This window comes from Solanum verrucosum, unplaced genomic scaffold (genome assembly GCF_900185275.1).
Source record: "Solanum verrucosum unplaced genomic scaffold, falcon-dt-bn FXZP01000261.1, whole genome shotgun sequence".
Taxonomy (NCBI): Eukaryota; Viridiplantae; Streptophyta; class Magnoliopsida; order Solanales; family Solanaceae; genus Solanum; species Solanum verrucosum.
In genome coordinates this window covers 14,818,847-14,845,725 of record NW_026019969.1, presented here as the reverse complement: position 1 = coordinate 14,845,725, position 26,879 = coordinate 14,818,847, and the positions used below count along the sequence as shown (strand labels likewise).

Sequence of the window (26,879 nt, the reverse complement as noted above, 5' to 3'; positions counted from 1 at the left end):
CATTAACTACCCTACTATATCACTCTTAAGCTCTAAGGAAATATGCCGAACGAAGGGAATAGCCTTAACATACCTTTTCCTTTATAATTTATGCTGAAAATACCTCTGTCCAAACCACTACAACACTAAAAAAAAGATAAAATCAATCAGTAATTAAGGACAAGAATTACTACGACAATCGATACAGATTCCTATCGTAAATTACTATCCAAGACCTAAGGTATCCATAAACTAATAAAAGATGGTTCCTACCTTTGTTTACACGCCCCGAACACTTAAATAAAATCAAACCACTGAAAAAACTCTGCTGCCACAGCTTCCACGGAGCTACACCGATCAATTCCCCATGAAAACTATACCAAAACGACGAGCTCGTGAAGTAGGGCAATTTTTGATAAGGAGCTAAGAAGAGATTATGAACACCCAAGGATGATTTGAGGAGAATTTCTCTGATTTTCGTGGGTTTCTTACGAGTTTGAATGAAGAAAAATGAAGAAGATGTTATCTTATAAGCTTCCACCAACTTAGGGGACCTACTTCACATGCCTGCTTGTGCATTCTCGCAAATATGTGAATATCTCTCTATTTTGAAGTCGTATGAACAAACCGTTTGCTGTGTTGGAAACTAGACTTGTAGACCTTTGATTTAATGGATCGTAGGCCCCATAACTCTTTATAGATTGGGAGAAAACTTTCGAGACATATGACCCAAATTTCAGAGAAATCTTTAAAAATGAACTTACGATAACTTTCGCCAACTTTTATTTTGCGACTTACCTTACTCCAAAACTTGAGACAACCCTTGAACACTTAAAATATGACATACCACATCATTTTTAATGTATTACTCACCCTCTTTGTCTTTCCACGAAGGTACGAGTTAATTTAGACGTTTTGAAAAGTCGAGCTGTTACATAAACCTTCTTTACATATGCAACAAATCACATACTATCTTTCTCCTTTGTTCGTCAAAGTTGTTGCATTTTTGGATTTTCAAATTTAAGCGACTGAAAATATCGAGAATTGCAGTGGTAATTTTCATGCCATTTTTCGAGCAACAATAAATAAACATTATTCTCATTTTGAGAATCACTAGCAATGAAACAAAACTCTATATCAATGGAGCTTTACCTTGACTTTCAAAAACCAGAAGACAAAACAAATTGAAATCTATCGCGGATACATGACTTTGAAAATGATTAAATAGACACAAATCTCAAATTGTATTTCTTCAATAATATATGGTACAAAATATTAAAAGTGGTAATATATGTAATTATTTGAAAGTATATGTAAGGTTAGTATACATGGTAGCGATGTATGTCTAATAAGGTAATTTAACTAATTTATTTCCGGACCAATATTGGCCCATGTCCGGAATTCCTCTTAGTGGGCCGGCCCAACCAAATAGGCCCATAAACCGTCTCCCATCAGCACTCAGCATCAAATTCTTGCTCTTCTTTTCTTTTTCTGCACGAATCCTTCACATTCTCTTTCTCTGAAGGAATCGAATTTGTATGTTTCTCTTTCTTTTTCTCTCAGCATTCCCCCTTTTTTTCTGTTGATTCTAATTAGACGATGAGCCTTTTGTCCTTTTTGCGATGATCCTTAATGGCGAAACACGAATTTTAGTGAATTGGATGAGTTCTAGTCTAATATCACACTTCTCTGCAATTTTTAAAAGTTGATAAATTTTCTTATTTGTTGTTGGAATAATAATTCAAAGTTGGAATACGAATACTAAGTTGTTTATGATTTGTTATTTTTGGTATTTTTTTAATTATGTCTAGTTATTATTTCTTTTTCCTAGTTCGTATAGAAATATTTTTTCTAGTTCTAGTTTGATTTGGTTCTTGTAGTTAGTTTTCAATATACAGAAAAGAAAGACTTTTGAGTTTCCTTTCATTTGTGCGATAAAGGTTTGAACTTGCGATTGTGTGCTAAGTTTTCTGAAAAATCTGAAATAGTACAAAATTATTGAAAATTGACTGTATTTTTAATTATGTCCTCTTTTTTTTATTACTGTTCTTTTATAGGTTAGCACTTAGCTGAAACAGTTGAGTTCGGGGTACTCAGAGACAGAAATCATGGTAAATTTTCTGTTTTTCCCGGTTGATATGCAGCAGAAGTGTTATTGATTCTCGATTTATACTCCCATGGTTGTACTGATACTTTTTTAGTATAACTTAGTAAGACTATTTTAAGAAAAGAAAGGGCAGCCTGGTGAAGCTAGGGCAAGGGTCAGGCCATATTGGATTTAGCAAAAGTTGTACTGTGCTTCTGCTAGAGGCTGTTTTAAGAATATCATCTAATAATTTGTTCTCTCGAATAAAGGATGGAATTGGATCCTGGCTGAAGTTATACTCAGGGGTTTCTTAATTTAATAAGAACTGAAGATCTAAGTGCCAGCTTAGGGAGTGTTAAATTTGTGAATAGAATGTACATCTGCAGGGGCTCACTTCCTCCTTTTGGGAAAAAAACCTGAGAAAAGAGGAGGAACATGATCTTTATGGTAGTTAATAGACAAGAGTACATTAAATTACAAAAAGTTTGTTGTCAATTGTCAAAGGGCATGGATGACGGTTTCTGAGAGTCAGCAATTGTATATTTGGTTCATAGACTTGAGCAAATATGGAGATTATAGATTCCCATTGATGTTATTACAAATAATACACCAGGATGAAGTAACAAAAAATTATAATGGTATGAATTAGATGTTTTGCTACTACTATTTTTCATTCCATTGCTATATTATTCTTCAACTATGCGACTGAGGTTCATCTTAAAGCGATACATTCCATGGAAAGAAATTATATGCAGTTCACAGGCGAGATAGTGAGAGAGCACTAGAGTGAGCTGATTATCGGAAAGCTTGGTCAGTGACTCAAATGACGCCTCTCGGAACATCATTTTAAAATGGCTAAAAAGGTGGGGCAAAATCCAATGGCATTTAGGTTTACCTTTCAAATCCACTTGCTAAGTCCACCCAAATGTCTGCAAAGAAAACGGCCTTGTTTCAACATCCACAGGCTCATATCCTGTCTCCAAAGAAGCCTTGTAGACTTGCAACAGAAGCAAAGTTTTGTTTACAGAAGCATACTATTGAGAGCACACAACCTTTATTGGAACTGGCTAAACTGCCTTGATTTTATTTTAGCTTCCCTAAACACATCTACCTTCAAAGGGGCATTTTCTTTGTTGAAGGCTGTGTTCTTGTTTGATGTTATTTATTTCTGTTTTGTAGCCTTTAAAAAACTATCATTGACTCTATTGACATATATCTGTGTGTCATTAGTGTTATCTTCATTTGTCATAACTCATTATTGTACTTTTTGATTTGTGATCTGCAGTTTTTTGATGGATATGGATATCATGGACGATCATTTGAGCAGACGTACCGGTGCTATCCTGCATCTTTCATTGATAAGGTTGGAGTGCTTTTGAAAAGACAAATTTCGTTTACTAATCTAACCTACTGTGGTAATTACCTGTGATGGTTTCACAAAGTTTTTCTCATTCCTTTGGCTTCAAATTAGATTGTCATGCTCACGAAATTTGCTTAGGTCATTTTCATTTTTTCGTTCTTCTAATGTAGGTCTATGATTTATTTTGAGATAATTATCTAGAAGAGCTTTCCTCAAAATTAATTTTTAAGTCTCATTACATCTTATTTCTGCTGGTTGCATCATTCACATTTTGTTGTTATTGTAGAGAAAGGGGTTGGGGGGGTTGGGAAGGGAATGAATTTTCTTTTATTAAGGTGAAGAGGGAGCAATTTTACTGTTTAGTAGTTCTTCTTGGTATAGTTGTACACTGAAAGAAGTCTTTTCTTTCTTTTTTTACCTTTATGCTCTATATATGTGGTGGGAGATTGGTCTTCTATGTGTATTAAATTTGTATTTCAGATGTTTGTCCCACATATCACTTCTCCCACTGCAATTTATTTTTGCTTGGTATTTATTTTCGTTTTTTTAAAAAAAAATTCTGATTATGTATGTTCCATCTTTGCAGCCACAACTAGAAAATGGAGACAAAAGTAAGTAATGCCAATAGTTCATTTTTGTATTTGCGGTAGGTTATTCGAGCATCAAGTCTTATGTTTTTTTTTTGTTTTTTTTTCCCAGTTATAATGCCTCCCTCTGCTCTTGATCGTCTAGGTCAGTATCCTTGTTCTGTAACTGGGCATTTTCAGTTATTTAGATTTTGCCTAAGTTGCTCGGGACTCTCCAAAAATGTTGCCGCACCTGTGTCGGATCCTTCAAAAATACACTATTTTTGGAGGATCCGACACGCGCTCGTCGACATTTTTGAAGAGTCTGAGCAACATAGGATTTTGCACCTTTATCAGTTGGCAGCTGGTTCTTTTCTTAACCGTATTCAACATTGAATGTAAAATTTTGTAGCATCACTTCACATTGATTATCCAATGTTGTTTGAGCTTCGAAATGATTCCACGGAACGGGTTTCTCACTGTGGGGTTTTGGAGTTCATTGCAGAAGAGGGCATGATATATATGCCATATTGGGTACATCTCATTTCTGTGTAATTCTATTTTCTTGGTTTCAGTTCTACTGCTGTGCATAAACTCATTTTAATGTGGACCTTGTAGATGATGGAAAATTTATGCCTACAAGAAGGCGATATTGTGACAGTGAAAAATGTAACTCTTCCTAAGGGTAAATATGTTAAGCTGCAACCCCACACGAAGGATTTTCTGGATATTTCTAACCCGAAGGCCATGTGAGTTTGCTGAAGTTTTTTTTTCTTTTTTAATAACTTTCTGTGGATTGGTTCCATTTTATGCTAGTGTTTGGGTAGCCACAATTGTTTTATGGCACACTCAAAAGGAAAATGCAGCAGGACAAAAGAAGTGCTCCACACTCTTTTTGTGGGGCATGATTATTGAGTTAAGAATTGAAACTTGTGTAAAAATGGAAGTGGGTCCAAGGCTGTAGATGAAGTAATCTTTTTGAAATTAGATACTTCTTTAAATTATAAAAGTAGGTTCCATAGCATATTCTGATATTAACAGATTATTGAAAAAGTATCACATTTTGTAGGTAATAAGTTTACCTGACAGGTTTGGAAAAGAACATAAGAAGTAGGAGAATAAATTGGAAACAAGTATAAGACATAGTGGTCACCAAAATAGGAGAGTAGGGTGTGGTATAAAATAAGAAGATGAAGTCGGTCCATGTTCTTGGGTTAAAGAGGAATTTGAGGACAATTTTGTATTTAAACTTTTAGGAGGGATCACTGGACTAAGTCACTGGGATTACAATTTATTGTTGGTGTAGATAGATAATTACTAAACATTAGAGTTTGACTAGTCTAATGCCAAAATGCACTAGTTATTGTTCTTAATGAGTTAAAATCTGACTTAATTTTAAAGTGAGATTGCTTCAGCAAATAGGTGTATAAGAACTTTCATAGAGCAATATCACCTCTTTGTTGCTGGATTGACTTTTTATGAGATGGTTTATGAGGTAAAGGTTTCCTTGTAGAACTAGAATTACCAATCGGAGTGCCTTTGGAAAAAAGAGAAACGTTATGTTATCCTGGATTGAAGTTCTTTTGTCTGACATGTATTTAAGTATGGGAAGAGGGCTAAGGGGAGGATATAAAGATCCATGCAAGGAGTGCTCTTAGCTTCAAATCCTTCCCCAATTAGTTTTTCTCGTTATTCTTTTAAATTGAGAGAAGATGATGGTCCAATGTAGTGGTCAAAATTTTGAGGGATAAACATGAATATATATAGTTCCGTCTGTGTTCCATTTGTGAATATGCACAGGATTGGCTTCTTGATGACCTAATCCATAGTGTTACACACTATTGCTACTATATTATTTGTATAAGAATTCCTGCTTGAACACTAAGCATAGCTAAGTGAGATGATTGACAAGTAAAAATTATTTTCATTTTTTAATTTGAATTAGGAGAATTACATCTGCTATCTGGTATAACCAATATTTGTTTGTTCAGTTGCTTATTAATCTAATTTCATTTGCAAAATACCCGCTTACTAATATAGGAGATTTTGAAATTTGACTTCTTTCCTTTACTGATGCAGCTTGGAGACGACACTCAGAAACTTCTCCTGCTTAACCACAGGAGATAGTATTATGGTGGCTTACAACAATAAAAAATATTATATAGATATTGTGGAGACCAAACCTTCTAATGGAATAAGTATTATTGAGACAGACTGTGAAGTAGACTTTGCTCCCCCACTTGATTACAAAGAACCTGAAAGAACGGCTCCTTCTCGTCCAAGCAACTCTCCAGCAGAAGGTGCATATTCTTCAAATTTTCTGAAATTAATTCCTCTGTCTTCACAAATTCTAGTAGTAGCACATATCAGTGTTATCAAAAAGCCATTTTACGATAAAGTGAAATACCAATTGTTTAGTGTCTCCTCTTCAGGAAACCCTCATTTGCAAGGAAAAAAATTTGTCTTTTAGCCTTAATGATGACATTGAATCGCACATTAAGAAGCAAAGCGCCCAACATGTTTTGAGCCTCACTTTAGGGTTTAAGCATGCCTTTGACAACACTGGACATATTGCTTACATTAGTTGATTGTGCGTGTGATTTCCTACCAACAAACAACTCCACATTTCGAACATACTAAATTTTCCTTTGGGAAATACTGATGATCACCTCCTAAAATCTATTCAAACTCTTTTATCTTATACTATTCAAATGGCAGCATCTAATTGAGACGAAGGCAGAATCTTGTATGTTTGTAGAGATCAGTTCTACAAATTCTTAATAACACTAGAGCTTGCTTGGGTATTGCAATTGCCCAACTTATGTGGTTAAAAAAGGCAGTCCAGGCCCCAATGCACTAAGCTTCCGTGCTGTAAATTTATGTTGTTCACAGTATATATTGTACTTGGATATCCTGAACTGGAAAACCTTTGATCAAGAACGCGTCATCCTTCTTTTTTTGTTGGACTTCTTGGAAATGCAAAATACTATGATACTTCCAGGTTGGGATGTTTGGTGACAATGTTTGGCAAATTTTATTTCGCCCGTATGGTGCAGTTCTAGGACTTCACTTCTCACTCGTAATTGTTTCTTCCTGTAGATTACTCGTTACTGCAGAACTTCTAAACTTCTTTCTATAGCATAATAATTCTTCGGTCATGCAGTTCAAGAGGATGCAACAGAAGTTGAGCCAAAATTCAACCCTTTTACTGGTGGAGCGAGACGTTTGGATGGGAAACCCTTAAAACAGCAGCTTCCACCTTCTTCTTCCTCTTCTGGGTCCTCAGATAAGCAAGTTAGCGTTACTAATGGTGGTAAGAAATCTGCTGCTGCTCCAAGCTCCCAAAACTCTAGTCGTCAGTCACAAGGGAAGCTTGTATTTGGTTCAAACGCAAATCGCGCTCCTGAAAAACAGAAGGTTTTATATCTCTCTCTATATGCTAATGTTCATATACATTTCCTTTATTATAAGAAAATTCTTTAAAATTTAGCTTGCTAGTCTCAGCCTGTTAATGCTCCTGTTCATTTGCAGGAACCTGTGAAAGAGGAACCTCCAAAGAAAGAAGAACCCAAGTTTCAGGCTTTCTCTGGGAAAAAGTACTCCTTGAGGGGTTAATTTCATATTAACCTTTTCTTTTGTCAGTCAAATATCTTAATTATGTGTAACTTGTACTATATAATTTATACAATTTGGGTTTCATTGACTGTTGCAAATGATGGAATGATGTACTCCTAATTAATTGAGGAGCACATCTGGAAAATGGTTGGCCGAAGAAAATAAAAGAAACTTCTGAATCTTGTGATTTTAAATTTAATACGTGTAATGTATAAAATGCTTTTTCAATTATTTAGTGACATGTCTTTTAATTATATTAAAAGGGAAAAGGAAGATAAATAAATTGAAATAAAGACGACATTAATTAGATTTTAACTAGCAACATTGCACTTTTGGTATATCAACAAATCATTTATCTGAAAAAATCTTTCTCAAAACGAATATTTTCTAAAATAAATTTCGTAGTTGATTAGTGAGTGAATATAAAAGGGTCAAAATTGCCCCCGAACTAAATGAAATAGACCATTTATACCCTTCATTATATTTTGGGATAAAAAATGCCCCTGTTGTTATCCTAAGAGACCACAAATACCCTCAAGAGTTAACCCCCCAAATTTTTGTTGACGTGGCAAGCCACGTCGGACTAATCCTTCCACCTAAGCGTTGCCAACTAGGATTCACTACAAAAGAACTAGACCTTTAGCGGCAACAACAGTCGCCACAAAAGCCCAGAAAATCGTCACTAAAAGTTTTTAACATTAAATTCTAATTTTGTGTTTTTTTCTTCATTGTTTTTAAAAAACCAAATATGATATCGATTAAGTAGGAGTTTGAAGACACTATATGTTTTATTTTTATATCATATGTAAATGTATAAAATGTACAATTATGCATTATATATATATAGTAGGAGATTTGAATCAAGAAGTAATTTTGATTATTTTTCGTAATAATATTGGATGTTTTTAATATGGATATTGCAAGTTATTTATTTTAGAAAATTAGGTCGCAATCGAAAATTAATTATCATATTTTTTTGTTGAAAAAATAGGTTTTACTAGCGAATGATTATTGGAGCCTTAGTCGCCACTAAAAATCACTCATAACCTTTAGTGGCAATATTTTGGGATTTAGTCGCCACTAAAAGTCAAGTTCTTTTGTAGTGAATCTTAGTTGGCAATGCTTAGGTGGAGGGATTAGTCCCATGTGGCTTGCCACATCACTAAAAAATTGGGGTGTTAACTCTTGAGGTATTTGTGGTCTCCTGGGATAACTGCGGGGGTATTTTTGATCCCAAAATGTAATGGAGGGTATAAGTGGTCTATTTCGCATAGTTCAGGGGCAATTTTGACCCTTTTCTGTATATATTGTTAGCAAATTAGATAATGTCTTATACGAGAATTTTTAAGTATTATTTTGAAAAAAATATTATTTGGCAATCCAGCATCAGAAAATCGACTTATTTTAATTTTCTAAACATATTGTGGAATTTATATGATTAAATTTGTAATAATAAAAATCATAACAAAAATCGAAAACCTGTTAAATTCGTATTTTTTGGGAGAAAAAGAAATCAGAAGGAAAAAACATAATCAGAGTATCTATCTTTCCCATTTTCTTTCATTCTTCATTTTATTTTGGTCAGGGAATTTCCAGTCCAGGGCTAGGGTTTAAGGTACAGGGACTAGGGTGAAATCGGAGATGGCGATGATACAGTGGTGCAGCACAGCAGCGAGGAGACTGATGACTGTTATGGAGCAACGAATGTCATATTCATCTTCAGCTGCCCCGTCGGCGGCGATGGGAGGTCCGATCCTTTGCGGACGAGGGGACAAGAGGACGAAGAAAGGGAAGAGATTCAAAGATTCATATGGAAATTCAAGACCTAAAAAGGAGAAGAAAATTGAACGCATCAAGGATAAAGTTGAGGTCCCCAGGTCTACACCTTGGCCTCTTCCTTTCAAACTCATTTGATTTCTAAGCTTTGTTTATTTTCTGTACCCTTCAAAAATCTAGTCTTGTTTCTATTTGCAATGCTCTGATAAGAAGATAGATTATGTTTTTCTTATGATGAATCTGAATGTATTGACGTCTGGACAAAATTGAGTTTCAATTGCTTTGTTTGGCTTTGCGATTTGCATACAGATGTATTATCATATGACATTCTAGAATTAGGAGTTCTAGGAGTTGAGAATAAATTCTGAATTACTATTACTGTTACATGAAGGACACTGTGATTAATAGGTGCTTTATCTAGACTCACTTTTGGTTATTTGATGTCAAAACACAACTTAGCTTCACTATGCATCAATCCTAATTCAGTTGGGGTCAGCTATATGAATCGTAGTTTGACTATTTTTAATGACAGTAACTGTCGACTTAGGGCAAAACTCTCCTGTTTAATCCGGGTTTGGGACTGTTATAGTTTGCATATATTTTAGTCCAGAAAAACTGAAGATCCAAAATGTGCTTAGTTATTTCAGATACTGCTCATCAATAAAGATCTTAACTTTATAGACATCAGCATCTCCGTTGCCCAAATTTGGGGTGTAAGAGATACTTGTTGCTCTAATTATCCTGCAGCAAATATTGTGGTGTGATGTATATCTGTTTTCATTGGTTGATATGACTTTATGAACTGATCTATCTAGTCTTGTGCTCGAGTTAAGATACTGTGAGATGATTCAAATTGAAATATAAACTAATGGAGAAAAAAGGATATGAATTTGTTTTTTTTCATGTTGTTAATAGTAGTTGCTGGCTTGAAGGGGTGCATCTATAGTTTTGGAACTCAGCCACTTCTGACAGAACTGGTCTCATATATGGGTGGAATCAAACTAATCTTCGATTTAGAGAGAATTTTTGTAAGAAAAAGTTGCAAAACTTTCCTTAAAACCTCCTTGGGGAGGGAGGGGGTAGAGATAATTGACTGGATGAAACTGCAGGAGAGTTATCTGCAGCTTTCAACATTGAACTTCATGTTTTGGTGTGTGTGGCATCCAGCCTCTCGATTTCTTTAAAAATTGATGCTGAGCAAGAGATCTTCTCTCCTATTGACAGTTTATCTCATTAGATCAACTTGTGGAAGAAACTCATGCTGGAGTACATACATAATGGTGTATTCACAGATTTGAAGTAAAGGCAAAAGAGTGCAATTGTGCAAAGGGCCTGGATGATCTCCTCTCTACTCTGTCAATAGATGTTAGAATTGGTATGACAGAGAGAACTGAATGGAGAATAATGAATTGTGATGTTCAATGATTTTGCCAATTACTGCTTTCTGCTGAAATTAATCTTGTTATGTAGACACTGTGATACATACATATGTGCAGAGAAATGAGTTTGCTCATTCTTATGGAACATGCTATTCAACATATAACACCTCTTTTGAAGAGGGTGAATTGTTCATCTTTCATAATCCAGACCTAATAGGTTGCTCTCTTAGGCAGGATGATTTTAGGTTGGATTTTTTCTTGCATTCGTTTGTTGTTCAATGATAAATCCATGTGCAAATGTGATACGGTGCATCAGGGCATTTTTCAAGGTATGACATAGTAGTCGAATGAACCATAATAAGTTTGAATGCCCATATGTTCAGGGGAAGCATGCAAAGTGCAAATGAATGTAGCATTATTTTGCTCTTGTGAGAACCCTTTGCGGATTTTATTCTTTAGAGGATCTTTTGATGCAAAGGCCAGTAAGAGATTATGAGTTTTAGATATAATGACTAATTAACAAGGGTATATTTTAGGAATCACAGTCTTAATATGAAATTACAATCTATCCCTCTTTAGTTTGTAATTACATTAATCCCTTAAAAAGTAACACAAACCGGATACATTATAACATAAATCGGATACATAATATGTAGCTCGAATACATTATAAAATAAATCGGATATATTAAATACTAGCTCGGATACATTAAAGAAATAAGAGATTTTAGAGGTTTTTAGAAATAGAAGGGGATATTGAAAATAAGGGAAACATAAGACGTGTATTTCAGTAATTTTTCTAATTAACAATGGTCCCATTTGATTATAACACATTAGAAACACGTATGCGGAGTTAAACCAAAGGTCCAAAACCCAACGCATAAGTAGCAAAGCCATCTATTGTTTATAACTCGATCAAAACTTCAGTTGCGGAGTCAGATATTTTATGAAGGGTGTGCAAAATTTTAAAAAGTAACAAACAAAATATTTAGTGGGTTTTGACTAATAAAAAATGATGTTAAAAACTTAAAGTTAGCAAAAATCAAACCTTCGACCTCGGTCCTCGGTCCTCGAAGCTTCTAACTCACTCTCTAATTATGTCAAGTGTGTGCAAACTTATGTATCTATTAACAATTTCATTAATTTGACCTATATATACAATATAATTTTCGGCGAAGGGTGTTCACCTGCACACCCATCACTGGCTGTAGCTCTGCCCCTGCGCTAAGGTTGTTATAGATGATTAAAACTTAGTTCATGTGAAAAGCCAATTTGAAGTAGGAAAAGGCACTGTTATAAATCCTTTTAGTTGATTTTATTAGTAGATGAGTTGATAGACAAGAATAAGACAAGACATCAATCTAATGCGACTTTGCTGAGAAAATGACATAAATAGTCTCTTAACTATAAAAGTAGGTCTAAATTAGTTCCTTAATTATACACTTAACGGATTTAGTTCTTTAACTATTCAAAAATTTATCAGTTTTGGTCCCTTAACTATATACTTACCGGTTTTAGTTCCTTAACTATAAACTTATCATTTTAGTCCTTTAAATATTCAAAAACTTATCAGGTTTAGTCTTTGTCCATTTTTTTAATACAAATAGCTTAGGTTTATATTAACGGAATTCATGCCTCAAGAAATTAAATCTTTTAGCAATTTTTTCTGTTGTTTCTCTCTCTCCGATTCTTTTTCTTCAAATTAATCTTATGCGAAGAACCCTAATCTCAACAATTCAAAATAAAATTCACGAGAAAAGAAAATATAAGTCATAATTTTATTCAACAAAGGATAAAATGAAGCATATTATGGCTACTAATGACTAGAATATGCTAAACTTTATTATAAAAAGAAAAAAATTATTACCTGTTAAATCCAAAATTTGTACTCCAACGACTTCATTGAATGAAAATTGTTTAATTTTTCAGAAATTGAAATTTATAAAATGGTAGATTTGTAATTTTTTTAAATAGATCAATTTTATTATTCTATTCATTTTATTTTACGTGAAGAAATTTGAGTAAATTAAATAATATCCGCACGGATTAGCATATTCAAGTCATTAACAACAATTATATGCTTAATTTTATCCTCCATTGAATAAAATTATGACTTATATCTTCTTTCCTCATTAATTTTATTTTTAATCGTTGACGTTATAGTTCTTTTCATAAGAGTAGTTTGAAGAAAAAAGGGCGGGGATAGAGAAACAACTTTAAAAAATGGGTTAAAAATTTAATTTAATGAAGATTTCGATTAATATAAACCTAAGCTATTTGTATTAAAAATGGACAAAGACCAAAACTGATAAACTTTTGAATACTTGAAGAACTAAAATCGGTAACTTTATAGTTAAGGAACTAAAACCGATAAGTGTATAGTTAAGGAACCAAAGTTGATAAGTTTTTGAATAGTTAAAAGACTAAATCCATTAAGTTATAGTTAAGGGAGCATTTTAGACCTACTCCTATAGTTAAGGGACTATTTATGTCATTTTCTCGGACTTTGCTTACTCTGCTATGTATCTTTCATTTCATCTCCCTTCTAATCCAAGAGAGTACAACCACATATCTATTCCATCTGCCAAACAAATGGGACAACTATTTGTCCGTCACTCTTGCAATAAAGGCAAGTATACAATTTTTTATAACAAGAAACTGTTCAAACAACAATACATTAATGATATTGATAGCTCACAATACTTGTAAAAAGAAGGTTAAGACATGAATAATGATTACTGAAATTCGACAAATTGTACGCCAAACAAATCCTCAACTTTGTCTATTTCAAATCAAAATCTGACATTTATTTTTGCAATTCTTGGTATGCAGCTCACAACTACTAAACGGTCAATTTTAAGTGAGCATAGTGCCATTGCCAATTCCCATTTCTCTAAGTATCAAACCAGAAAACATATTTAACGTTTCATTGTTCAAAGCTAGATGGAATCACTAAAAAAGAAGACAGGACTGGATGCAACTCTCCTTGCATGCCCGCACTTTCTGAATCTGCCACCGAAAAAATGAAAATATCAATCAAATGGCAAAATTTACAAATATAGACCTTTACCAATGTCAAAGACGTTGTTCAGTTTTTATTCATTGACATGTTTAAGGTGATAATTGAAACTACTTGGTATTCACGACAGATGTCGTGTATGCCCCAGTTACCTGACAATAGTTTACTAGCTCAAAATTTCCCAAAAGTCGGGCCAAAATTTTCTTCGACAAGTTTTACAGATGGTTGGGGTGGGGGAAGCAACAGAGGTGATAAACATGATGAAAGTATTGGGAAACGCAAATGTGTGAAGATGCACAAGTTAACATAATTATACCTTTTATTCATTTCATGGGAGAATATCATACTAGTTCAGCCTCTTCCTTGCCATAGTCATACAATATCTCAATCTGCATCAAGAGTCAAGGAGTTATTAAACATAAAGGATCCATGAAGTCTGCTTGGTATAACAAGAATAGAAGAATTTGGGTCGCAGTTGACATCAAATTAACATTTTTCTTTTGTGAAAAGGTAAATAGTAATTTATTGACCACCGCAGCACCAAGTTGGTGTTGCAGATACCAAAAGCAAAGAAACAAAAGTATTGTCGATTCTGTAGATACTAGTGAACTCTTTCGTGGTTTCTGTGCACTTACATCAACTCCATTACACACCCAAACAAAGGAAACTAATACAGTTGTATTGTAACTTCCTAGTACAAAAGACACCAAAGTGATTGCATTTGGACCAATACATATCCAACAAGTTTGACCCTTCTTTTACTTTGTTGTTCTGGCTCCCTCATAGGGGATACCTTTTTAGGGTCAAATATGGTCCTAAAATGGATGAGATCTGGATTCAGATCATTTTTTACACATTGAGTCAGGTTAAGTGGATCAGGGGAGAGAGAGAGCATAGAGGTAGGTGTAACATTTGGACAAACATCAATCCAGATCTACTCCACTCCAACACTGAATCTTTTGGACCACAACTATTTCCGATTCAAATTACTCCAAGATGAAGAAAATACATGGACACATGTCTGAGTAGATCCCTTGGAAGGAAATGGGAAATAGGGACAACCGGAAATATGGCAGCAACCCATCCTGAATACTTGAGCGATGCAGCATCCCCTGGATACTTTTCTAATAAAACTATTCACTAATAAAAAAATTACCACTCTTTAATGATCACAAGCAGGTTCAAATAAGAACTTGACTTGTATGGAGGGAGCAGAACATCTACTACTTTCGTCAGAATATCCTTGTCCTACTTTTCTTGCTACTGTCGTAGATTTCCATCTAGTAATTAACAGTAGTACAACTAAGTATGACACCGTATTGCTATGACGTTGATGTGACATCTTTTTGATAAGCTCCCTCTTTGACAGTTTATTTAACTATTTTAACATCAACACTTTTTTTTAAATGAAGCTGAATTTTCTCATGAAGTGTGAATATAATTGGCATAAACCACCCGTTGTAGTCATATAAATGTAGGACAATAAGGATAAAAAGTCAGATAGCAATTCACGATGAGAAAATAAAGATCAACACATGTCATGACATTTAAAAAGGAATGAACTAGCAAGTTGTAAACAGATAGAAAAATTAACAGTTGAAGATTACTCCTGATGGTATTTGCAAAAACTGACGAAACAGGAAGGTAAATGGCTTAAGCAACTAGCATAAACTGACACATTGAACGTGATGTAAATAAATGTTTAAGCAAATTACCCCTTCTGGCGGCACTGGATTTCTGTTGAACTTGGAACCACCAGGTGCCCATGGAACTGCTCATCATTGAAAGACAAACTATTACCAGCAGTCTAAAGCATAAAATAGTTCACTCAACTTCTCATGTTTCCACAATTTATCACATTTCCGAAGTGTGTCAAAAAATCAAAAAACTATGTCCTTTCAAAAACTAATAATAAGTTGGTTTTATGCATATCCTTTTTATATCTATTCACATTAAAAAATTATAAAGTTAGACGTTTACTGCTATCAACATTTAACAAAAGTTGTATGAACAAAAAAGATCATCACATAATCCAACAAGGAAACATGCAAAGGTAAGTAGGACAAGACTTAAGGCAATCACTTGTCAATTAGCATCTTCAAACTTCAACATAGATAAAAATTCAGATGAGACGTATCCTGTAGATATTTTTCTTTTCTTCCTTTTTTTTTCTCATGATCCACAAGACATTTCATCATTAGAGGCAGTCTCTTTTCACATGAAAAAACAATACTCCCTAGATCTAAGAACTTAGCACCCCTAACAGTTGGGAAGATGTGAAAGATTTCAACAGAACTTATGCCGGCTATAATTTTTAAGAGAAGTTTCTATACAACGCTTCTTGTTGATAGCTGAGAAATCCCTGCTTGCCAGTAGTGACATTTTGAAATTCGGTGGAAAATGGGCTCCACCCTCTACCCTTCACTCAAAATACCAGCCTTTTTTTTATATAATTTCAGATACCAGGCTTTTATCTGTGACATGCGCCTAACCCCACACAGTACAAGCTGCTCTCTTACCACTAGACCAAAACCCAAACCCTGGGGACCTCATTCAGTTCAAAACCTGTATCTCATATAATACAGACTCTGACATCATATCCTTAACATGTTTGGTTCATTGGATTGAAAATCTAGTTTATTGATAGCAAAAAACTCACAAAGAATACATAGATAGTGAGGATTCATATAGCAAACTTCAACTTGCTTGGGATTGAAGTGCAGTTGTTTGATACAAAATTCATAAAGAAACATACCAATGTAAGGATCAGGGTGCCGCCACTTATTGTAGGATGCTTCACCATCAGCTATAAGTCTATCAATAGTTTCAACATCTTCCTGAATGTTAACAAACCAAGACAGAATAAAATGAACTTAAAAGATAAAATTGCAAAACACCAAACATAATGCAAAATATATTACTACAGAATTACAATTTCACTTGTTGAAAAAGGGAATGCAGCTCCTCACTCATTTGGCCATGAAATTAGCCATCACTAAGATGAAAGCAGAGTCATTTTTCATTATCCATAAAGAACTTTAATACATAATACTCAATCCCAGAAAGTTACTAATTGAACCAAAACCAATCTGGAACTACTTGTTCTTACTATATAGCAGAATCTGCAACATTGACCTCACATTGTTTCCAGCATCACTTGTGCATCAAAAACGAATTGAGCATGACAAAAGTGAATTATTTTTTGGAAACACATATAATCAGAACATAGCATGAACAAGTCACTCAATTTAACAGTAACCATACAAACTTTAATCCAAATATCGAGCTAAACACATATGATCCCACCAGAAAATGCCAATTTGTATACTCCAAAAATGTGCTAGTACACATACAAATCACAACAAAAACAAGGAAAAGAAGAATGAAATGAACACTTAAGGACTCATACAGTTTAAAATAAATTTATTAAGCTTCACAAATACTTCTATCACTACTTGTATTCAATACTAATTAATACTTCTGCATTTTATTTGACAGTACACTAAAGGTGAATTCTGTTTTTTTTTTTTTGTGAAACAGACATCATTAAAACATTACACATGAACAAGTAGCACTGTATAACACTAAAACATATAAACTTCACTCCCAACATCAAGCTAAAACCATACAATCCTTACCAGAAAAATGAAAAATCACATAAAAAGGATAAAAAGAAGAAAAATGAGAACAAACCACTTTTCTGTTGACCTCAAATCGCTCCCTTAGGGCATCCGCCTGAAAACAAACAAACAAATAAATTAATCAATAAAACGAAATACCGGTTATATATAAGTAAAAACAATATCATATAGAGATCGTATGAAGGAAATGTGGAAAAAACGAATCAATGGAAGAAACCCTAGGAATTGTGATAAACATTTTTACATCAGGATAGAAGAGATGACGATGGACGGCCCAATTAAGAGTGTCTCTGAGAGCACGCCTGTATAGGATCCGAACCCTCTCCCTCTGCGACGCTCTTCGAGCTAAGAACGATACCGATGCTATTCCGCTCATCGCTTTCTCAATCTCTCTCTCTCTCTCTCTCCCTCTGGTTTACTCGGAGCTCTCTCCCCCTTTCTGGATCTTTGTATTCAGAACTACTACCTACGACGTCGTTCTACAACATACCTTTTCATTTATAGGGTTACATTTTTATTTATATCTAGTTGGTGTTTTTCTTTAACTATTTATGTTTTGTTATTTTAATTAGGTTAGTCTTTCTGAATAATGACATATTTTATCTTATTACAAACTAGTTAAACTACATTATGTCTAACAAAAATATACTTTGAGTTAATTTTCTTTATTGGTTGGTATCAACTTTGAAGAAATGTGAATAGCAAATAAGAATAATTAAGAAAGGATGTACATTGTAATTAGGCTTGTTTGTAAAGAGACCAGGAAACTGAAATTTAGTATAATGTAGTTACACACATGACAAGTAATTAAATATTAAATAATGCATTGACACTAACAATTGTGATGGAATAATTAAGATTTTTTTATTCTTTAATTTTATTCATGTCTTTGGGCCATAGAAATAGAAGAAGAAAAAATAGCATGAAGTTCCTTTTTTAAGAAATTTTATGCCGTGAGAATTTAAATTGTTGGAAGTTCAAAAATGAGAACTACAGAATTAAAAGAACTTGGGTATACATATCATTGTTCTTAAAAGTTGAAATTACTAAATTCCAGACAAATAAAGAGCTAGAATTCTTGCAAATATATTGTATGACACGATAAACGGTGTAAAAAAAAATGTAGACTTCTTATATCATTTAACTGGTTCTGGTCATCGCCAATTTATGGTTAATATAGATAGTTACAACTTACAAGTAATTGGTTTTATAATATCATATGCCAAAAGAATTACTTGAACACTTTCTCCAATTCCAGATTTAGATTGTTAAGAACATTATCTATTACTATCAAATATGAAGCTACAAATTATAATTGATTCACAGAGTAGTACTGCACAAACTTAAGCAAACTAATAAAGGAGACTATTCAATCCTATAATCAGTGAATTGGCAACATGTATCCAATCCAATTACATTCATCATAAGACTATTGCTGCTAATTTCACCTATATCTTTCTTTTGCTACTGAACTTTCAAAAAGCTCAGATAAGGGATGACATACTGTTCTTCCAGCCAAACGATCTCCTGCTCTTCCTCGGAGGAGGTGTAATGCTAAGCCCAAACATCTCCTTGAGGGCTGGACCCTGATCAGAGAACCCAATCAGCTTTGCGACAATGGCAGCACTATCTATCACATGATTCAGATCTGTGTCATTCCAAAGACGATGAACCAGTTGATGTCTTCTCCTTTTGGAGTTCAACTTTATGCCCCATTTCTGGTATATATCATTTCTTTCAGCTCCTGGTAACCTTTTATATATGAGCCTACAGAGCATATTTCTCTCGCGTCTAAGAGCTTTGAGGCTGTTAAATCAAGAATGATAATGAATCATATTAGCAGATGTTGCAGAGATGGTAGTTACAAAATTTTAATGATACCAGACTATACATAAAGTTTAAGCTAGTATTTTCAGTCCATAACAAATTTACATTGGCATCACTTCACTTGAACTGGGATGGGAATAGGAGTATGAGAGATGCAAGGTAGAGAATATACCTAGATGCTAGTGTGATTGTCTGACCGCCTTGCACAGCTGAACTTCCATTTGAAAGTATTTCCTTGAGGAAGGAAAGTCTTCTTACCTCTACCTCCATGTAAATAGAATCCATACGGTCACCTTTAAACAGCAGGAGGAAGTATGTCCTGTGGATCAATGAAATATGGCAAGTTTGCCATAGTCCAATGATCATTTTCTGTAGCCTTCCAAATTCAAGAGGCCAATCTGAAGGAGCCTCCAATGAGTCCAGCATCGGGTCCACTCCAATACTTTTGACGCTCCTTTTCGACTTTCCAGCCTCTTGACCCTGTGACATAGATATTATACATGTAAAATGATGACAAAGTGTGACATAAATCAAGTTCCGTCAAGTTATAAACTTAATGCTTACTACACAAATCATTGCAAAAATAGCTTAAACTACACTCTAAGATTGTTAACTGTATACACATAATTCAATCTGAATAGTTGTTTTTGCATTAGCTAGCACAGTTACCTCGTCATGCCCACCACCCAAAATAAGAGAAAGCAAAAACAGATCAAAGAGCAAACTGATCATGCAAGCAGTATCTGTCATCAAATCGACCAAAGTAACATGATGCACTAAAACCAAATGATGCACACATGTTCCAGTAATCCCATGCATGAAAAAACAAGCAAAAAAGTGTGAGCAGCTCTAAACACACAGAGTTGGGACCAAGATATTTCATACCTGATCATGAAGTTGCTTAGCCATCTCCTTAAGACCTGCCACAAAATTGTCAACACTTGGGATATCCTCATCTCCAGGGACATTATTCCCATCCACAAAAGCACTACCAATGGAAGACTGTGAATTGTTTCTCGATAAGTTAGATCTGTTTGCTCCATAAATTAATAGGGGTAGTTTCCAGTGCTTCCGTTGGAAACCCTCAGGTCTTCCTGGAAAATCCTTATCTAGCACATTAGGCGGGGTGGTCTGGTTTTCTTCAGCTGTCTCAGTGTCGGGTGAAAGTGAGCCAATCATAAAATTAGCTCTACAGCTTTTGCTTCTTGTTAATTTACGGCTTCTGGAACCTGATATACTTGTTGAAAGGGAAAGTGAAGAAGAATCATCAGGGAAAGGTCTGACAAGAGAATTGATTGTATTCTGGATATCAAGCATTTTCTGCTCCCAGGCCCCATGAAGAGAACGACCGCTGGTGCTGCTTGCTTGTCCAAGTAACATTGGTGATTGCTGTTGGAGGTCTGAATGTCTGATACTGGAAGCAGGAGGCATTGACATTCTTTCTCCATAGTCAGTGTTTGACAAGCTGATGGATGCAAAGGTTTGCTTTTCACTAGACTCATCCATCTCAATACATCGAACTTCCTTGCAATGGTCATCACAATCTTCTCCTGTCAAATTTACAGATGCTTTTACCCTCTGCTGTTGACCAGCAGCAGGCACAACATAGGAGGTAGCATCACTTTCATTGTCCCTGATGTAGGACCCTGCTACAGCTGATGAGCAAGACACAGAACATTCATCTTCATATGTGTTCCCTTCTGAAGGTAGACTTGATATGTCCTGAAACTTTGCGTAAAATAAGTAACAGATAAAGGAACATCTCTAATGGATAATTCAAATAGGTTACTTAATACAAACCTTTTGGCTGGAGGTTTTATCACTTTTAAGCGTCTGCAGCAAATCCTTAACCCGCGATTGAGCAAGATCACGTTGCTTAGTTAGTTCCCTCACTTCTTTCTCTAGCTGCAGATATTTACCAGATAAACTGTATAAACATTCTATGAAAACATTTCAATTTGTATAGCCCTTGGGAAAATTTTTCTGTAACATGAAGCAAGGATGCTTTGACAAATACAATGCAAAATAACTGAGTGAAGAATAAGTGAAATCAGCAGTTAGATAAAAGCCTTGGCATGAACAGAAAATAGATTAACAATTGGTTCATCGGATCAATTCAACTGCTCGTGGTAACCAATCCAAAGTCTAGTAGCTGAAATTTCCAGAAGAAGCAACAGTTAGGAAAGAAAACTCGCCTTTTCAATCTGCTGGTCTTTCTTTCTCAGCAATACCACATGATCACAAGAAGTTGTGGGGGTTTTTAATTCACTCTCTAATCTAGCCAACTCTTTCTGCAAATGCTTCACCAATGCCTTGTCAGACATTACAACATTGACTTGTGCATTAGTGGTCACTTCTTTGGCACAACAGGCAAATAGAAGTGTATTTCTAGATTGTTCTACATGGCTTCGAGCAGGACTCAGGGTGCAGATTATGCCAGTTCTTGCATTGCCCCCCAAAGCAGGTTGAAGGATACGAGTTAGCTTAGAATCTCTATAATTGACATGCCCATGTCTTCCCTTGCTGCAATTAAGTTAAATTGTTACATGCAGTGAAGCTTCAACAAGAGGGTAGTGGAAAAAGATTAATTGAATGCACACATCTTGAATGTATATACAAACAGCCAAAGGGTGTGATGGATGTCCATACTGTGGTTAACATCATTCCATGTACTATTAATAACATACACAATTCACATAGCAATACTATTCAACACCATAAAGCTTTTCTTAGCTAATCTGAGAAATGAAAAGAAAAAAATCCCCAACTTGCAATGTGGACATCAAAACTGAATAAATGTTTAAAAGATCATTCAGACATGTAGCTAAGTGCAGCAAATTTAGATGTCTTAGCAAGATGACTTAAGAAACAAGCAATCAACCTTAGCTTGCGAATAACAGTTCCCAAAGTCAACAAACTACGATTAATATGACAGCCTTCTTTCAGTCTCTGCCCAACTGACAGAGACTGAGATGCGCGTTCGCTACCTGCTAGATCAACAAAATTCTGCATTCAAAAATCATAAATTTGCCATCAGCAACTCAGGCATCCATGAAGAAACTGTCAATAAAATCCTAAGTGAATTAACTGATGTATACCACACTAGCAGAAAGAGTTGTTTTGTTGTCCTTCCCTATAAACTCACGGGCTGAACTTTCAATTGTCTGAAACAGAACGACAAAAAAGTATCAGAAATATTCACACGTCTCTATTCCATGATAGTATTTTACTGTTCTGTACAGAGAACAAACATGCCAATACCAACTTTATCAAAAGGAAAAAAGGACAGGAAGGCAATACCAGTCTAAGAATTTGATGAGACCTGGAGCTATTTTCATTAAGATAAGTTTCGCCAATTTGTCTTTGAGCTGCATAAGGACCATAAAAACTAGTAAATTCTGGAGAAAATATATAGGTGCTAATTTCTATATTGTGATTAAAACTAAAGCGTAGAGTTGGAGATTCGCACTACCTTCACATATGGACAAGAGATCTTTCAGATGGTCCCAATCCCTTAAAGTTTCTTCTGTGAGTTTCTCAATAATGGTCCCTTTCTACAAAACTCAAAATCATTAGAAAACTTCATCTGCTCACTGTTAAAACTAAGAAACAGAAACTCACTTCAGGATCATCGAGCAGCCTAAGAGGAGAACTATCTGAGCTGAGGAGGTCTCGGACAACTTCATTGTAGATCTCCATTGCAGAAAACTTCAAAACAAAAGCTCTTTCTTCGTGCTGAACAAGAGAAGGAAATATCATGTTTGCAACAAAAGAAGATTAGATGCATTATGTCAAGCACTGCTCAAACATTCCAAGTCAAAGAATATAATGTGACAGTTAACATTAAATTACCTTTTGCATATAATCATATATGTCCGCTACTGTAAACTCTGTAATTCCATTCATTGTGTAGGTCTTTCCACTGCTTGTTTGTCCATACGCAAAGATAGTTGCTGCATAATATGTTTAGGTAGTCGTAACAGTGAGTTTTCTTTCAAATGAACAATGAATCTGCAACAAAATGTGGAAGGCATATGACTGGAACACTCACAGTTGATTCCGCTGACAACAGAAAGAGCAATGTCCTTTGTTCCTCCCTCATACACTTCCCTTGTTGAGCAATCACCTCTATATACCCTGTCTAATCTCAGAAAAGAAAAGCAAGAAGATATGTGTAGCATCAGTAAATCATTTATAAATTGCACTTGAGCTACAAATGAAATTACCCCGACAAATATAAATAGTTCTGCAGAGTAGAACAGCCCAACCCAGGAATTGATGTCAGCCGGAGTTTGCAAGCTAAAATATCCAGATCTAAACCTCAATTCACCTCTCACTGTCATTTCTCAATCTACAACAATCAGGTTTACATACAAAGGATGAAATAGGGAATTTTCTTACCGAAGGTATAAGCAGTTGGCAATCCAGACCGTTCCTGGAGACTGTTCCTGTATAAGATGCTGGTCTCATTGATACATTCCCAATCTGAAACTTCATTCCTTGAAATTTCCTTTTCACTAAGAGGCCTCAGCCTTACCAACACCAAGATCTTCTCTTCACCGCCCAATGCAGCTCCTTGCATTTTCTCCCACTTCTTCAACTCTTCCCCACCAATAGCTCCCATGCCTATCTTTTCCCCCTCCTCTCTTTGTAGCCACTCCAATCACAATGCCAACAATGGACCCATGATTCAAGGGTCACCCAAAGGTAAGCGTAAAAAGAAGAAAACTTCTCACTGCCTCATATTGCTGCTGCCAACACCCAACAGAAAAAGGAAAGACAGTTAGAATGTTTGAGACATGGTGGTTGTGATTGCTAAAAGAATACAGTAGCCATTGAATGATCTATAACTAATCGTAGAAAGTATTTAAAAAAATTAACCACACGATTAGGTAGGTCAATTCATGTGTTAGTTGTGATTAAGCACTTTGCTTAAAAACCTTAATACCAATTTTTTCAAAACCTAAAATTCCATAAAAAGCGCCATAACTCAATCCACTTTACTTTGCTTAACGGGGACCAATATTGGGACCCAAGTATGCTTCAGCACCAAGTGACAATACTATTCTATGAAATTTCCACAGTAGCTCTGAAGCTTTTGAAACTTTTAGCAATGGTGGACCCCAAAACCTATATAGAATACAAATATCCAAACAACAACAACAAACCTAGTGCAATCCCCCACAAGTTGAGTCTCAAGAAGGTAGGATCTTCGAGATTGTTGCAAATAGCCAAACAACAAATTTTATATACATATGCTGATATAAAAAGAGAAGTCACATTGACAAAAAGAGTTCACTGTTCACCTTCTCTGTTGTTTCCACTGGAAAAATGAGGACCTCAGAGATAGATAAGGGATTTCAATTCAACGGTCACAACTTTCTCTGCTTCAATCCTTGTGCTGAGATTTAAATAACAAAAATGTAACGTAGATATTAAATTCTCACAAGATTCTAACGGTAAAAAAAATCGGTTTATTCAGATTGAACAATTTAATAAATAATATTTCAACGGAAAAAAAGTATTAAAAGAACAAGATCCGGATTAATCGATGTTCAGCCAGTCATACATTTTTTTATTAAAAAAATAATAAAAGAGCTTGAAAACTGAAAAGCCCTTTTCTTCAGCTGATAAAAAAAAACAGATTGAACTTGAAGCTAACTGAAGCGTCATTCTCAGAATCTCAGTACATGAAGATGAAGCTTTACGCATCGAATAAAGTCGATAATGAATGAGAAAAAGAGAAGAAAAAAAAACGATAATAGTAATCTTACCTCCACTATCAAATTCTCCATTAAAACAAACAACAATTTCACTGAAGAAGACGAAGTAAAATACACACACTAACACACACAGAAAAACACACAGTACACAAAATTTCCACTTCTGGGAACTGCATACAGTTTTATGGATCGAAGAGAGAGCGTCAACGTCTTTTTTTCGTGTGACGGTAAGGACAAAGTGTAATGACGAAATTACCCTGTCTTGGTATGAACCACGTGACCACGTGGCTCTGGAATCTCGGTGAGTAAATACGATCCTTTATTTTAACCGTATGGATTTATGACACGTGTCATTTGAGGTAGTGGTCCACTAAAACAGGGACCATTTTGGGATTATTTATTTTTCTAATTCGGTTAATATTTAATTAGTATTTCTCTTGTTTGGTCATTCCTATACGGTTATACCAAACAAAACTTTAATTAATTGGGAAACTTTTTAATTTATTTTCACGATTCTATGAGTATTTTATTAGTAGACAAAACAATTGTCAAAATTAGTACGACTTTTTGTCAAAATAGCGTGTGATAGTTATAAGAACTAGAAGAAATATTTTTATATATAATAAATCTGAAAAAGATTATTTTCTTCTATTTTATTTGTCAATGGTTAAGAGATCTGATTTTCTTATTTTCTTCATGTAACGTGTGCTCGATATGGATAGTTTTCTCATGTTTAATTGATCAAAACTATAAGAATTTTTTTTAAAGAAACGAAATTCCTTAAAAATGAGAAAAATAATGAAGAGCAAATTAGTGACATGTCATATTAATTGTGTCATCTTAACCCTCGGACACATTATATTTTCACCTCATCCACTCGCGCCCACCCCTAACATCCCGATTTTCCACTCTCGTCTTTTTAGTATTTGTTTGAAATATATATAAATATTTTTCTAAGAAATACTAATGTTACTTTTAAAAAATTGGCTTGACTAAGCATTCCCACCGGTAAACATTTGAACTTACATGATTGGCATAACTTTCTTCCTTTCGGCCTAAGGAATATTTGGCCCAATCAAATGCTCTCTCCGGTTAAAATAATTGATTGTACGAAGTTTAAAAAAAAATTAAAAATTAAATTTTATGATCTTAAATATATATCAAAATATTGCTTAAACTTATTGTCCTGATTATGTCACATGAAAAGTTTGAAACTAAAAATTAAAACAGACCGAGAATAATTACCACATTAATTTCTAGGAGATATTTTTTTCAAATACTTATTATTAAAAAAATGAATTTTAACGTGATTATTAAATTCAATAGTAGTTTTAAGAATTCAAAGTGTCGCTAGTAACATATGAGACTCTGACATATGGATATAACTTTTAGATGTAATAATAATTTTCTTTGAGAAAGCTAAAATGGGATAATAATTATTATTATATTATTTAGAATAAGAGAAAAAGGAATTCCATTCATCATGAAAATTGAAAGGTAAACCAAAGAAAAAGAAGTTATAGGAAAAAGTTGAAATGAGTAGCCATGGCCCTTGTAGGTTAAAGCAACTTCCATACACTTTCAAAAATAACTGCTTGTGCCACGCCCGAATGGCCATCTTATTAGTACGTGCTTCGAATTTATTTGAATTTTAATACATGTTTTAAATATCAAGTGTTAAATTAAAAAAGAAATTGCTTAGGTTTATACATTTATCTTGATCAACTATAACATATAATGATAAAAGATATAAATATCATGTCACAATAGGTAGAAATTTTATATTAATTTCGAATTTCAGTATTATCATTATCACAAAAGATATTTCTCCTAGTTAATTAAACACATGAGAAAAAATAATATGTATCAAAGACATAATTAAATAAATTATAAAAGAAAAGCTCTTGAC

At 34.5% G+C, this 26,879-nt stretch overlaps 4 protein-coding genes across 5 annotated transcripts; 2 read left to right on the top strand and 2 right to left on the bottom strand.

Moving 5' to 3' along the window:
- Positions 1-1,449: 1,449 nt before the first annotated feature.
- Positions 1,450-7,785, top strand: LOC125816887 (uncharacterized). Its single transcript, XM_049496535.1, has 10 exons — positions 1,450-1,517; positions 2,046-2,090; positions 3,351-3,428; positions 4,012-4,036; positions 4,125-4,157; positions 4,404-4,525; positions 4,610-4,740; positions 6,071-6,291; positions 7,155-7,408; positions 7,523-7,785. Exons 2-10 carry the CDS (start codon positions 2,088-2,090, stop codon positions 7,604-7,606), a joined length of 951 nt encoding a protein of 316 aa, XP_049352492.1. The 5' UTR covers positions 1,450-1,517; positions 2,046-2,087; the 3' UTR covers positions 7,607-7,785.
- Positions 7,786-9,160: 1,375 nt separating this feature from the next.
- Positions 9,161-9,684, top strand: LOC125815701 (30S ribosomal protein S31, mitochondrial). The gene has a single exon (XM_049495240.1). The coding sequence runs from the start codon at positions 9,248-9,250 to the stop codon at positions 9,518-9,520; it is 273 nt and encodes a 90-aa protein (XP_049351197.1). The 5' UTR covers positions 9,161-9,247; the 3' UTR covers positions 9,521-9,684.
- A 3,760-nt stretch (positions 9,685-13,444) lies between these two features.
- LOC125815959 (NADH dehydrogenase [ubiquinone] 1 beta subcomplex subunit 9) lies at positions 13,445-17,895 on the bottom strand. The gene is made up of 6 exons (XM_049495537.1): positions 17,665-17,895; positions 17,473-17,514; positions 16,535-16,616; positions 15,495-15,550; positions 14,096-14,168; positions 13,445-13,769 (listed from the first exon to the last, which is right to left on the bottom strand). The coding sequence occupies exons 1-5, from the start codon at positions 17,794-17,796 to the stop codon at positions 14,121-14,123; spliced, it is 360 nt and encodes a 119-aa protein (XP_049351494.1). The 5' UTR covers positions 17,797-17,895; the 3' UTR covers positions 13,445-13,769; positions 14,096-14,120.
- Positions 17,896-18,704: 809 nt separating this feature from the next.
- Positions 18,705-24,665, bottom strand: LOC125815326 (kinesin-like protein KIN-7E). Of its 2 annotated transcripts, none has more exons than XM_049494773.1 (14): positions 24,554-24,665; positions 23,649-23,995; positions 23,299-23,388; positions 23,100-23,200; positions 22,869-22,982; positions 22,720-22,801; positions 22,548-22,615; positions 22,346-22,411; positions 22,129-22,253; positions 21,443-21,770; positions 21,048-21,152; positions 20,133-20,975; positions 19,420-19,727; positions 18,705-19,226 (listed from the first exon to the last, which is right to left on the bottom strand). In XM_049494773.1, the coding sequence occupies exons 2-14, from the start codon at positions 23,869-23,871 to the stop codon at positions 18,905-18,907; spliced, it is 2,775 nt and encodes a 924-aa protein (XP_049350730.1). In that variant the 5' UTR covers positions 23,872-23,995; positions 24,554-24,665; the 3' UTR covers positions 18,705-18,904. The 2 variants fall into 2 exon arrangements, with proteins under 2 accessions (XP_049350730.1, XP_049350731.1); XM_049494774.1 differs by having other exon boundaries at positions 20,133-20,969.
- Between the last annotated feature and the right edge of the window lie 2,214 nt (positions 24,666-26,879).

Bases quoted from the DNA above. Each gene is read 5' to 3' on its own strand.
- LOC125815701 (XM_049495240.1), top strand. From the start codon at position 9,248: ATGGCGATGATACAGTGGTGCAGCACAGCAGCGAGGAGACTGATGACT.
- LOC125815959 (XM_049495537.1), bottom strand. From the start codon at position 17,796: ATGAGCGGAATAGCATCGGTATCGTTCTTAGCTCGAAGAGCGTCGCAG. The intron at 16,617-17,472 runs GTTTGTTCTCAT...GTTAACATTCAG, and splicing joins TTGAGGTCAACAGAAAAGTG to GAAGATGTTGAAACTATTGA. The intron at 14,169-15,494 runs GTAATTTGCTTA...CTCTTGATGCAG, and splicing joins ATCCAGTGCCGCCAGAAGGG to ATTGAGATATTGTATGACTA.
- LOC125816887 (XM_049496535.1), top strand. The intron at 4,526-4,609 runs GTACATCTCATT...TGGACCTTGTAG, and splicing joins TGATATATATGCCATATTGG to ATGATGGAAAATTTATGCCT. The intron at 4,741-6,070 runs GTGAGTTTGCTG...TTACTGATGCAG, and splicing joins ATTTCTAACCCGAAGGCCAT to CTTGGAGACGACACTCAGAA.
- LOC125815326 (XM_049494773.1), bottom strand. From the start codon at position 23,871: ATGGGAGCTATTGGTGGGGAAGAGTTGAAGAAGTGGGAGAAAATGCAA. The intron at 23,389-23,648 runs GTAAGAAAATTC...TTCTGAGATTAG, and splicing joins GCCAACTGCTTATACCTTCG to ACAGGGTATATAGAGGTGAT. The intron at 19,227-19,419 runs GTATATTCTCTA...TTGATTTAACAG, and splicing joins ACAATCACACTAGCATCTAG to CCTCAAAGCTCTTAGACGCG.